General features: G+C 40.8%; 1 protein-coding gene across 1 annotated transcript in view; it reads right to left on the bottom strand.

Moving 5' to 3' along the window:
- Positions 1-8,381: 8,381 nt before the first annotated feature.
- Positions 8,382-12,904, bottom strand: part of txnrd2.2 (thioredoxin reductase 2, tandem duplicate 2) — a 27,825-nt gene continuing 23,302 nt past the window's right edge. The window contains exons 15-17 of the mRNA XM_042488093.2: positions 12,492-12,563; positions 11,966-12,063; positions 8,382-10,756 (exon numbers count right to left, since the gene is read on the bottom strand). Coding sequence (XP_042344027.2) covers positions 10,627-10,756; positions 11,966-12,063; positions 12,492-12,563 — 300 coding nt within the window. The 3' untranslated portion in view covers positions 8,382-10,626. The remainder of the gene's footprint in view (positions 10,757-11,965; positions 12,064-12,491; positions 12,564-12,904) is intronic.

The following is a 12,904-nucleotide window of genomic DNA, read 5'->3' as shown; positions in this document are numbered from 1 at the left end:
ACGTTCTTTACTGACTCACAGGGCAATAAATCAACATAAGAGATATACACTAAGATACAGTTACACAGAGTTCATGACACTAATCGTATGGTGTAAATATATTTAATATGTAACTGTGTATACTCAACCTTTATCCAAGAAAAAGTTCTTTAAAATAATTATTTGACAGTCATATGAGTTACATATGAAGTTCCACAGGCCTGCCACTTTCATATTTGTATGCTAAATATGAAGCTCCTGTCTGCAGCCAGCTTTCTTATATAATTTTGTTAATTCTATGAAACCCCAGCAAATAGATTTTATATCTTTCAAAAACATGACAAGAATGCAATGAGAATTTTAGCATGACATGGCACAAAAATTAGCAAGAAATCAGTAAAAAGTTAAAGGAGAATTACCTGAAGATGAGTAAAAAAAGAAAAGTAGAAAAAGAAGAATAGAAAAGAAAAGAACCCCCCAAATTGCCTATATATATGTATGTGTGTGTGTGTGTGTGTGTATATATATTTTTTAATATTTTGGGGGGGGTTGTCCTTCTTTCTTAAAACAAACCAATTATCAAACCAGGTTAACAAAGGGTCAAACAGCTTGTGAAAGGCGTCTGAGAGCAGCACAAGAAAACAGACCATCCAGGTTTTAAAGAGTTAATACTAACCTGGACTCTTTGTTCAACTTCAAATGTTAAACAAAAGTTGGAAGTTTATGATTTCTTGTCTGTGATTTTCCACCTGTACATTTTCAGTTCTATTTTTGTTGACGTTTTTGTAGTTTTGTACGTGAATGAAATTATCTTGGCATATTTTTTTTGACTAATGCTCACTGTAGTGACTCTAGTTATTCATGGTTCTCTCCTGCAACTTGATTGGATGGTGTTGGTTCAAACACAGTGGATCTGGGGAATTAAATGTCGGCTTGCTGGGAATGAATAGCGCTTATGTTAGTTGATTCAGGCAATAAAGGGAAATTTATTGATTTATGGCACACTGTTAATTAATAATCTTTTTAATCAATTATCTTTGGGCTTGGGGGAAGGTATCAAGTATTTTCTATAGCAAAGGCTCAAGTCAAACTGAAAAGACCAAGTCCAGTTACTAGTCTTTACGATTTTGTCAAGTCGAGTCAAAAGTCGTCAAATTTGTGCTTTGAGTCTGACTCGAGTCCAAGTCACATGAATCGAGTCCACACCTCCGGTGGATACAAACACGCATTTCAATTCTTAAAGATCAAACCCTAGCTTAAAACAAAATATGTTGGTCACTTCATTGAATTCTGGGTGACTGAGGCTATTAAAAGGCATGTCCAGACTTGAGGCTTTTGATCATCTTACTCTACCCTGTAGCAAGTTACAGAAGATTCACTCTGATGTGATGTTTGTTTCAGATATCCAGTTAAATAAGAAAAAAAACACCACTGATCAATAAAACAGGATTGATCCATCATGGCATCAAGAATGAATGTGCATGTACAGCTTTACGTCTGGCTGAATTTACGTGTCAGTGGATGAGTTCGCATGAAGTTATCAGAAGAAGAAGATACTGCGTTTGGGAGTATGTGTTGAATGTGTAGGTATCATATAATGTGATGGTGAGGCCTCCCCAGCTGATGTTTTCCTTGGGCATCTCTGCAGGTGTGAATGGAGAGATCTCAGGGAGGGCGAGGAGTGACTGGCCCGCCTGTCACTTTGAGACATAGAACAAAACACAGCTTAAATGAATCAGTGTGTAACGGGAAGGAAACACTGACTTTATCAGCACGATTAAACCATCCTCCCTTGGAACAGTGAAGAAGAGGAGGCACCCAAAGTTAATATTTTTATCAGTTCTTTTTGAAACTCCTCTTTAATGATGAAGCTGTTTTCTCATGGCTTTGTTTTTCTTCATTTTTAATTATTTGTCAGGGACAGTGCATATTAATAACATTTGACAATATGTCAGAGTTAGCCAGCAAGACAAATTTTCATCTGCAGTCTCCAAGCAGGCAATAATTAAAGGCATAAACATTAAGAATGAAAGCACTGAAAATACGGTCAGTGATAAGGCTTTGGATAATATGAAGATACAAACACCGCCTGCACTACATAGAGACAAGCAAGACAGCTGTTATGACACACAAATAAACGAAGCGTATTAATGACAATAAAAAAGATAAACAACATAAAAATATCTCACTGTCTACAGTTTTGTTTTCCAATAAACCAGTCTCATGTTGTGGCAAAAGAATGGCAGTTGACACAGTTTTAATGACACAGTATCCACTGGGAGCAGCAGGTAAGGGTAAGTTATTATCTCTCCACCCAAATATTAAATTAAGGAGTAAAAAATTTAAAAGTTTATATAGTCACCAATTTCAATCTGTCTTTTATGACAATGCACAATCACATAAATGTGATAAAACATCTTGTCTGAATGCCATATGCTTCAAATACCTTGCTTGAGTCATTGACTGTATATATTAACGGACATAGCTAGCATGACATTGGTTTGTGGACTGCTGTTTTGTAGCCTCAATTTCTGCATTTTGGCTGTCACCATCTTGGTTTTTTGAGCCAGAAGTGACAAGCCAGCTGCGACTTGCAGACAGCTTGTCAAGTGGCACTGCCCTTAATTTCATGCAACTGTGTGCCATAATTACATGTAAACTGGGGAGTTATATAAAAACTTAAATTAGGCACAGTTGCCATGCATGTTAAAATTAACTAAAGAGACCAAAAACTTTTTTTTTTGTACCAGACTGTGAACATGTTCATTTCTGCTGTAAAGTTTCGCATTTTTAACATGGAGGTCTATGAGGTTTTAATCTGTTTTGGAGCCAGTCTGTTGTGAATTGCAGTTTTTTGCACGTCCACATTGGCTTCATTTTTCATCCTTGGAGGCTTCTTTTTGGTTGATAAAGTTAGCAGGTGTGGTTTACTAGACAGACAACTCCCGTATGAAGCTGCTCAAAATAAGGTCTCTAGGTTATCTTGAGTAACTGGGTCCTAATTTCTAGAGGGAGACATTGCTATTAAGATTTTTTTTTTTTAAATCTTGGCATTTTTGGCACCATGAGTGGAGAGCCATCTAGTTCAATTACATTGGGGACGATTCAGACATCTCTACAGCCAGTATCTCCAACATACTCTAACTCACACCAAAACAATCTAGATTTATAAATAGCACAACAGGTGAGAGGAAAGACATATATTGTTCATTTTGGGGATAACTGTCCCTTTAATTTAAGCAACAAAGAGTTTCATCAAAGTCTTAATATATCTTTATGGAAAAAGGGTGGCACATGGCAACAAGTATAAGCAAGGATCAAAAGGTTACATTGCTGCCATATTTCCACTGCCTGACAATTTGCACATTATCATCTGAAGGCTCAGGCCATTTTTGTACCATCGGCACGCAAAAAGAGCAAAGATAAAGACGGTCTAAAAAAGCCATTGGGTGTACTGAACCCAGATTAGTGAGTCGAGACTCATGCCGCGTCTCCTCTTGCAGTAGATGCCGCGACACACAGTAATGAACACTCTTGCTACTTCATTTGTCATACGGGATGACATTAAGGCCAAAGGTTACTCTGTGAAGACTAATTACTGAGCTAGTTATATATACACTGGTCTCTGTGTGTGCACGCCTGTGTGTACCATAGTTTGGCTGTGACAGTGACACTCCTGTTATACAACCGTCTGAAAATTTGTTTTGGAAAGACAGAGCAGAAGTATAGCTCTCCACAGCTTTATTTTTAGGGAACGTTCATGTGTACTGAGCCCAGATTCACAGTATACCCACACCATGCCATTCAAACATGCAGTATGTGTGGATATCCAAATACAGGCCGTACACAAGAGAGCTCACGTTGCCGACACACCCACGCATCCACATTCCCACTTGCCCCCATACACACCACCTCACACACACACACAAAACATACCACGCAAGCCATCTCTCATCAGATCCGTAACCAACAAATAAACACCGGCAGGGATAACTGTGAGTTCCAGAAGCAAAGCTAGCAGATACACACTGCATGCAGAATGCACGTGTGTGTGTGTGTGTGTGTGTGTGTGATTCATTCACAGGCTGCTCATCCCACCACACACAGCTTTTAATGGCTAAACAGGAAAGACTGAATCAATCAAGGAGGCATCGACAGCAGCCGGAGGGCGAGCCCTGCATGCAGTCCCTCTGCATCACATAACATGCTGAGCATTGAGCATGTGTGTGTGTATTCCTACTACATGCACGTTTTTGGACAGGAATTACAATCTGTGCCAGTTAGATGCTCAGCTCAGGCCCAGGCAGTTCCTCACGTCTCCAGCCAGATGTTTTTGGCTGGGAAACTATCATGACACTGGGTGCTACTTTGATTTATGTGATGTGACTCAGACTGATAACACCAGAGCCCCAGAGCAGACACATCCAGCAGGAAACGTTGCGTTGTCAAGCTGGTGTTGATACTGATGCTCTCTTTGTACTGCTAGTGTTTATTAAAAAATCTTTAGGAAGTGTAATGAAGTAGCTAATTATTTGCTTTGCAGAGGCTTGTTAAGTTTATTATCTCCATCAGTACCAGGGTTTGATCAATGTGAGGTTTTGAATCGTAAAGCTATCAGCCATCAACGAGTATGTAATCACACACGCTGCATGATATTTTTAGTTTCGTAAAGTAAGATTACCAATTTATTAAGGCTTACTGCAGGAAATTTTATTAAATAAATCAGATTTAAATAATTCTTACCTACTGGAAACCTTCCAGACTATCCAGTTCACATTCAGACTTCAAAATAGGCTTAACCAGTTTGACAGACTGAAACACCCTTTGTACTGTCTACACGACTGATGTCAAACTATAACACAAATCAAATTTTCACAAGGTTATTAACAACTTCAAAAGTTAAGATGAGACTTTTGTTCATCTCAAGCAATTTGCACAATATTCCTGTCATGCTCACATGTGATTCTACATATATTTTAGTCTGAGTCTAAGTGGTGGATCAATCCATCATTTCAACAGTTTTTTAACATGGAGGTCATCAGAGCACTTTTACAAGACAATCAGCAAAAGTACACCAAACTTTAGTCCCTCATTTCTTGCTTTGAAATATAATTGCTTGTCTGAGGCATAAGTCAGCTCTTAAACCTGGCCTGACTTAACCTGATCACAGCTGAATACTGTCTCAGCTGCTTAGGCTCTTTTGATGCACTCTAATTCTAATGTATACAACTACAAAGCAATGCAGTACTGAAATACTATGGAATTAATTGAGCAATTATTTTACATGTCATCTGTTCTGAAGAAAAAAGCATTGCTGATCAAACAGACAATGATTAAGAGGTTGTTAGAGGTGAAACAGCACAATCGTAATTCATGCGAGACCAAATGTAGAGTTCCAGACACATCTTGTTTGGATCTAAACATTAGGGTGTGCTATACTGCTTTTGCATGCAGGCTGCTATTGTCCCAATCTGCATGGTTTGGCTTGAATATACACACAAACACAGTCCCTTTGTTGTGTGCCGCCATCAAACATGAGCTCAATAAATCTCTGCACAGCTTCCAGAGGTAATAAGACAGCTTCCTGTGTGGCAGAAAACCTGACTAAATGATTTAGGAGTTGAGGTTGCTGATCGTAATTGCTCTCTTAGTTACGTCTTAGGATAGGAACCACAAACTGACATTGTAGCACATCCTTTTCATGGCTGGCCACAGGCACTGGTACTCTACGAAAAGGCTGTGGTTGTCTGGACCAGTTGATAAAGGCCAAAGCTTACCGCAGTGCTACATCTATCTTTTTTCAAACACCCACTTCTCCTCGGTTAAAAGCCACCATAGCAGCCATGTGTATTGAATTTAGACCATTCCTGAAGGTATCCTATTCTTATCAGGGGTCAGATAAGCTCATTTCACAGGCCCTCACCTCTACTGCGCTACCAACAGGACCTCACTCTGACAAGACCTGACCTCGCCTACCTTTTCTTAACGTTTAAGTGAAAAGTCAAGAAGGGAGGCAACTCGACGACTGAATCTTTCTGAGAGCTACGGTTGTGGCAAAATCAAATATGTAGTCTTTGAAACAGAAAAGGCAACCTTGACATTCCTGACGGGGAGTATTCAGACTGCAGTCACAATCCAGGGTCGAGAAGAAAATTTGTCTTTGAACTGAGGAGTCCCCACACAGGAAAGTGGTGTCTGTGAACTGTGTAAGTTTGTACGGCAAATGAAAGGAAAAGCATACAACCTTATCTCAACGCCCTTGTTCCCATGGTTGTTTCTGTGAGCCTACCATTAGGCTTAGTACATGGCTTCAGCGGGCTCTTTGAGCTAATTGTGTTGAACTTGGGAGGCCAGAAGAAGGAGAAAGCACCAAAATCTAGTTGGGAGACTCATCTTGGCTTACATATCTAAGGGCCCCTTTTTCTACATCAAGCCTCCTGAGGACCCCCTCCACATCCACCGCACCCCCTCCAGGCCCTGCAGGTATCTCAGGCTGACAGCTCTTGAGCCAGATACTGGCAGTACAACAGAGCAGTCATAATTGGCCCCTATTCATTTCTCAGGGATAATCCTCGCCTTGGTTGAGCCTTTTCTGTTCCTAGCGTCATTTTTTCGCTAATGTTTACACAAGGTATGTATCGGTTTCTCCTCCTCCTGAGGCTTTTGCTCCGGCTGCGGGGCTGTATACCCAACATGTGTGTTTTAACGTGCGTCTGAGGCTTCTGCTCCTCCAGCGTGGCTGCTAGGGCTCAAGACCTGAAGTGACAAAGGCCCCGTGAATGTCTGACTCACAGACAACTGTCAATGCTCAATGGGCTGGATTAAGATGGAGCATAGAACCGAGCGCACCCTGACATGTTGACATGTTCTACTAAGTGCATTTCAAGGTGGATTTAGCCTGTTTGCGCCATTGTGAAGGGACAGAAGAGACACAATTGCTTAATGGGACTGACTATTCTTGAGACGGCGGGTGAAGTTTGCTCCCGCTGTCTAGGTTAGGACTGACACCGGCTTCATTCTCAGGGTGAGTGAGGCTGCTGTGGATCCTGAGGTGGTTCAGGGGTTTCAGAGAGCTCTGTCCTTAACCAAACAAACACAGTGGAATTTCTGCCATTGTTGGTGCAGAGGGTTGAGTGACAGGGCTGCATAGCAGAGCTGCCTGTCAGCAGAGACGAGTCCGGGTCAAAGTGTGACCACCCCTTGTGACGCTACTTAATGTTAGACTGAGCCATGTAGCATATTGTATGATAAACCTGTGCAGATGCTTATGTATATTGACACTGTCAGTAATTTTGTGTATTTCCTGGATGACCTTATAGTGCGACAGGGTGACGTTATTTTTGTAGGCCAACCCGTTGGTTAATAATACCCTGGTTTCCTATACAAAAAGTCAATGGATTTTTCAATTGGCTTTCGGATTATTGCACAAAATAAACATTTATGGGACGTATACGTTTGTTCAGGAAGATCATCTTCACAAATCAACACCACTGCTATAACTTTTGAAGCATAAATGACATGATGACAATTTGAAGTCTCATTTAGCAATTTGTTTGCAACTGTCTTTTCAAAGCCCTGACACATCAAGGCAACGGTGGACCATCGGTCAGTGTTGGTGAGCGTTTGTCGCCCTAGTCTCTGCAGTGTGTCCCACACCAATGCTCCTAATTTTTCAGCTGAATCAGCATGTTGAACCGGCGTTTGAGACGATGGAGCTCGTCCGTGAATGAAATCACTCTGATTGGCAGTTTAGCTTAGCGCACAAAAAGAGAAACAAAGATGAGAAAATGCACAAGAGCTGAAGTAAAGAAGGAGTGAGATCAAAACAAACTTGTTCTATAAGGTACAACTGTTATTTTTTTAACCATTGAGCTCTTAAGCAGAAATGTTTCCTGATGGTTTGTGTTGTTGTTCACTAAAGCACAGTAAATATTTGTTCTTTCAACTTTGGACTGTGTTGCTAACGTGCTAACTGGCTAACTAGCATCAAAACAGTCCATCGCTTACGTTTGTGTTTACTGTAGACCTTACTTAAGGTATTGAAAAAGAAAAAAAATGAAACCCACTGATTCAAGGCAAGGGGAATAATTCAACAAGTTATAGAAATACTTATGTTTTCCTGTTGAAAGACAGATAGAAAAGACTGATCTTCTATAATTCTAAGCATAAAAAGGAAATAACATATTTCCTAAAATGTTGAACTATTCCTCTAAGTATTTTCATTTATACTTAACATATCCACGCTTGTTTTCTGGCTTTTTTATTTCCTCTCTGTAACACAGCTATCAGTTTCACCCTCTCTCAGTAAGCATACAAAGATTTGTTTTTATAAAACAAACAAACAGAGCCCAGTGTAAAGGAACTCTTTCAACTGTATGTATCCATTAATGTAGAACACAGAACACTCAATCAGTGTGCTTTATTACTTTAATAGTGACACTGTGCATTCCAGTGTGTTATTACTTTACATAATAAATTATGTATAACAAAGCTTTAATGGAAAATTACACTTCTCTATTTACAACTAAAACAGTTGGCAGCCAGGTGACATCAGACCTGCACTTCCCAGTTTTGGGTTTTAGCGCAGGTCATCATTAGCTGGTTGACCTGAAAGCTGAACCCTGACCCCCCTGTGGGGCACGGCTGAGGCTACCTGGTCGAATCTTGGGCCTGGAGTGACTGATGAGCAACAACGAACAGATATCATTCACATTCGACAGACGTGATAAAGACATTTAAATACTGACTTTTTCATTTTGTGTGTGGGCAGAAATACAGTGTGTAAGATATGGAGCAGATGAGAATACACTGAGGGGAAGTAGAGAGTAAAAAGCAAACAGACATTACAGTTACACTGATGGCCTCAATAACTTCCCTCTCGCAGCCTCGGGCCCACCCTGAGGTCTCTGAAGTGGCTCGTTAAGCACAGGAACATAGACTCAATTACTCAGGGCAAACACACCGCTACCGCTCGCAGTTGTGTTGGTTGGCTGTGTCCGTCCTCTTGCCATCCTCCCTCCCCTCAACCCTGAGCCCCTCAGGCCCCTGCCGTGCAGCGCCGCAGCATGTGAGCCCTCTGTGCTCCGAGTGATAGAGTCAAGCTGTTCCTGCTGAGCGGAGGTCAGGGTCCTTCAGTCAGCACCTCGGCCCTGAACAGAGCACACAGGAATCCCCCTTCCCTCCCTAACCAGGCCTGAAACTCAGCTCTCTCTCCTCTGGCACAGCTCCAAGTAAACCTGGTACCTCTCTCTCTCTCTCTTTCCTCTCTCCATCTCCTGGCACACTGTCACTCCCCTCATCGAAATCATTAATCAGACCGGGCAGATTAGACTTCAAATAAAAATAAACTACGCCCAGCAGCCTCCTCTCAGGTCCCCTGATTTCTGTAGCAACCCACTTTATTGACAGCCCTCCTCCTCCTCCTCCTCCTCCTCCTCATCGTTGACTCAATAAACCCAATATGTCCAGTGCAGCCAGCAGGTTCAACATTTGAGCACTTTGGCTTACTGTGAGGGCCTATTACTGCTTTACTGATATAAACAACTTGCCTTATCTTCAAGGGTGATGACTCTTAAGGCCAAACTTGCCATCCATGTAAATACACAACAGATAACCTTATCAGTTTGGCACCAATAGAGTCAGAGTGTTTCCAAACGTCATCCAAAAGCACAATATCTTTTATAGGGATTAAAGGGATTAAATGTGCAACCTGAATGTATTCAGGCTCATGTTTTATCCAATGACTACTTTATCATGTCTTCCATTCTTGGCTCTGAAAAAAGGAGCAGAATTGGAGGGCAACAGTGCCACCTTTGGGTGAGTCTGGGTAATACAGTTACAGGAAAACTCTCACAGCTGTTATCAGCAGGTAGAGCTGCACTGAGTCTCGGCTGAGGCATCCACGCAGCATCTGACGGCACACGATTGTAGTCCCACTGTATTCTTTCATGCAATGGGATGGAGAGGGGCATGGGAGGAAAAGGAAGGGGTCTGCTGAGCCCTAAACCAGCCAGGGCTCCCTGGCCAGGTCTTACTGGCTGACTGACAGGCGGCCCACCGACTGTTTGTGTGTGTCCATGGGAAATGGGGCGGTGTCGCTGAGGCGACGGCCCTGGGGCCATCCATCAGTGTCATGGGGAGGGTTTGTGGGGGTGTATGGTATGTGTCACCTCCAAGACTAATGGACAGGAAGTACAGCCAGAGAAACAACAATATTTGCAGAATATATATATTCAGAAAAACTTTGGGGTTTGGTCCACAGTTCTCGTACAATTTCAACAAAACTCTGAGTGCAAGCCGTAATCCTGATTGATGAGGCTGTTTATTTAAAAGACGCTCGCTTTGCGGCCTGGGCTCTCACTCACTGGATACACTCACAACATGCACGAAAATGGGATAATCATAGTCTTGGTAATCACATGACATGTCAGTGACACTAACCTGGGCAGCCAGTTATGACCTCCATGACTGACCCGTTGCACAAGAGGTGCAGCAAAATCCCAGAGAGCACTGTGAAACTGGGGGCCATTTTGGGGCCCCGCAGAAGGAGAGGAGCGAGGAGAAAGAGCAGAGAGAAACCCAGGCTAACTTCTTAATACTGCAACGGAGCGACCCTGTGTGCTCACTAGTGTTCAGAGACCGAGGTGCTTAACCTCAGCAGCCAGTTACCGTGGCGTCCAAGCCGGACCGCTTTGTGATGTTGACCTTGGTCACCTCCTCGGCACAGGTTGGGTGGATGCCTACTGTCTGCAGCAGGTGGGAATATGTTGCTCCACACCTGAGACACACAAACAAACAAGAAGGTCATTCACGTTACTTAAACTTTATCTTCTATCCTCTAATATTTACAGTCATTCCTTATAAGTGTTTGCTATCAGTTTGACCTTTAATATTAAAGCTTGGATCTGCTGAAGACCTCAGAAGAACCCAGCTATAAGTTGTGTCTGTAATGTGTTGAATAGTTTTAATAAGGCTGTCCTTCACTTACATAAAATCTCTGGTGAAAGAGGTGTTATTAATACTTAATTTACAAATACGAAATGCCAAAAAAAGGCCATGTGGGCTGCAATTGGACCTCAAGACTTCATGTTACAAGGCACAGACTTTGTTTCAATATAGTTTTAATTTACACTCTTGCAATGTTACATGTTACAAGCTAAACTGCTCTCTTAGTGATGCCGTTAAGTCTGCCTTTGTAGTCGTCCAGGCAGACAGTATATGAAAACAAATGTAATATTTACCTGTTTATACTGAAACAAAAATTTACTTGAAGCTATGTTTTTTTAGGGTTTAATGTTTTATTGTTTCATTTGCTGTAAGAAATACAAATGTATCAGTCATGAAATGCATGAGTGAGCAGAAAAAAAGTTGAAACACATCAACTCAACACCATAACTGTTTAAATTTGTTGTTCTTTGGGGCATAAATGCAGAAATAACTACACATTTACCCCTAAATTAACCTTTTTAAACCTGTTCCACTTGGCTTGATTTTTTTTCACAATTACGGGAAGACATCAACAAGCAAAAAAAAAGAGAAATGGACCAAAAACATATAAGAAATTAGATATAAGTTACAAAAATAGTACCTGAAAATAAGAAAAAAAAAGTAAAAAGTAAAAAAATAATACAAAAGAAAAAGAAAAAGAAAACCACAAGTGCTAAAAAATTAAATATATTTTTTCTTTTTTTCTGTAACATTATTTTAAAAAATATAATTAAGATAATTTAAAATACAGTTTTCTCTATTCCCTCATTTTTTAACATCTAACAACACATTAATAGTCACCTTTAACTGATATTTTGTAGTTGGTGGTATATTTCTTGCTAAGTTGCTTATTATAATTTTTTCCCGTATTTTAAGAAACAAACCAATTTTCTCAGGGTTCACAGGTTTAAATGCTAGTAAAAGGTGTCTAAATGCAGCATATGACAACTAATGTTGATCCAGGTTTTAAAGGGTTAAATAAAGGATTTGTTAAACTCACTGGAAGCCCATAGCAAAGCCCTGTGTAACTTCTCCAGCATTTGGACCAGTGAAGTGCAGACCCAGAATCCTCTGCTCTCCGCCCCGCTCACACACCACCTGAGGAGGTAGAAAACTGATTTTAAGCCAAGAAACTGAAGCAGCGGAGGTGTTGGTGGAGCTGTGTACCCTGCACTTGTTTTGCTTTTTGGTTAATATAGCAGGACAAGAGCATCCCAAAGCTGACTTGCTGGGATGGACAAATCAAAGTATGACGATGCTTAAATAATTCAGACTATCCCATCTCTTGGGTCAATTCCTCTTAAAATGTCTTTCATGCAGCAATTTGAACTCCACCGACCTGCCGCAGGAAGCATCACTACGCCTCTTCTTCAACTATATGCATGCAAAAATAGTGCATCACACACAAATATATAGTAGAAAAAAACCCAAACAAAATTATAGTATTTAAAATGCCAAAAAAAATCGGCTCTAAAATATTTTTTAAAAAAAAGTAATTTGCAGTTTGTCCTGCAGTTTAATCCTACCTTTAGGTAACACTGGCTGGAATCGCGCTCAGCAACAGTGAATTCAAGAGGCTTGTAGAAAGCATGGTAGACCTACAAGGACATAACAGCACAGGACAAATCATGTTAACAAGAGAAATTATGTAAAATGTATTATTGTGATCCTTAAATCTGAACAGTTTTAGTTTGTGTTCTGCCTAAACACAATCAGTACTTTCCAGCAATGTCAAAATAGGGTCTAGTGGACCTTTGCTTTAATGTAACCAGCAGAGCTTACTAATGTGCAAACAAAATCTCACGAGTTTCTAGCAATGATGATGATTCTCCTCTGTGTACTTCTTGCAAAGTGATGCTTTTTTTTCTGAGATTAGCAATTATACTATTATAAGGACAGGTAAATAGAAAATGTTTTACAGAGAATACAGTTTGCCTCA

The sequence above is a fragment of the Plectropomus leopardus genome, chromosome 4 (assembly GCF_026936395.1).
Source record: "Plectropomus leopardus strain MGB_pleo_1.0 chromosome 4, ASM2693639v1, whole genome shotgun sequence".
NCBI classification, from domain to species: Eukaryota; Metazoa; Chordata; class Actinopteri; order Perciformes; family Serranidae; genus Plectropomus; species Plectropomus leopardus.
Note: the sequence above shows the minus strand (reverse complement) of the source record. Positions and strands in the feature narration are given on the sequence as shown.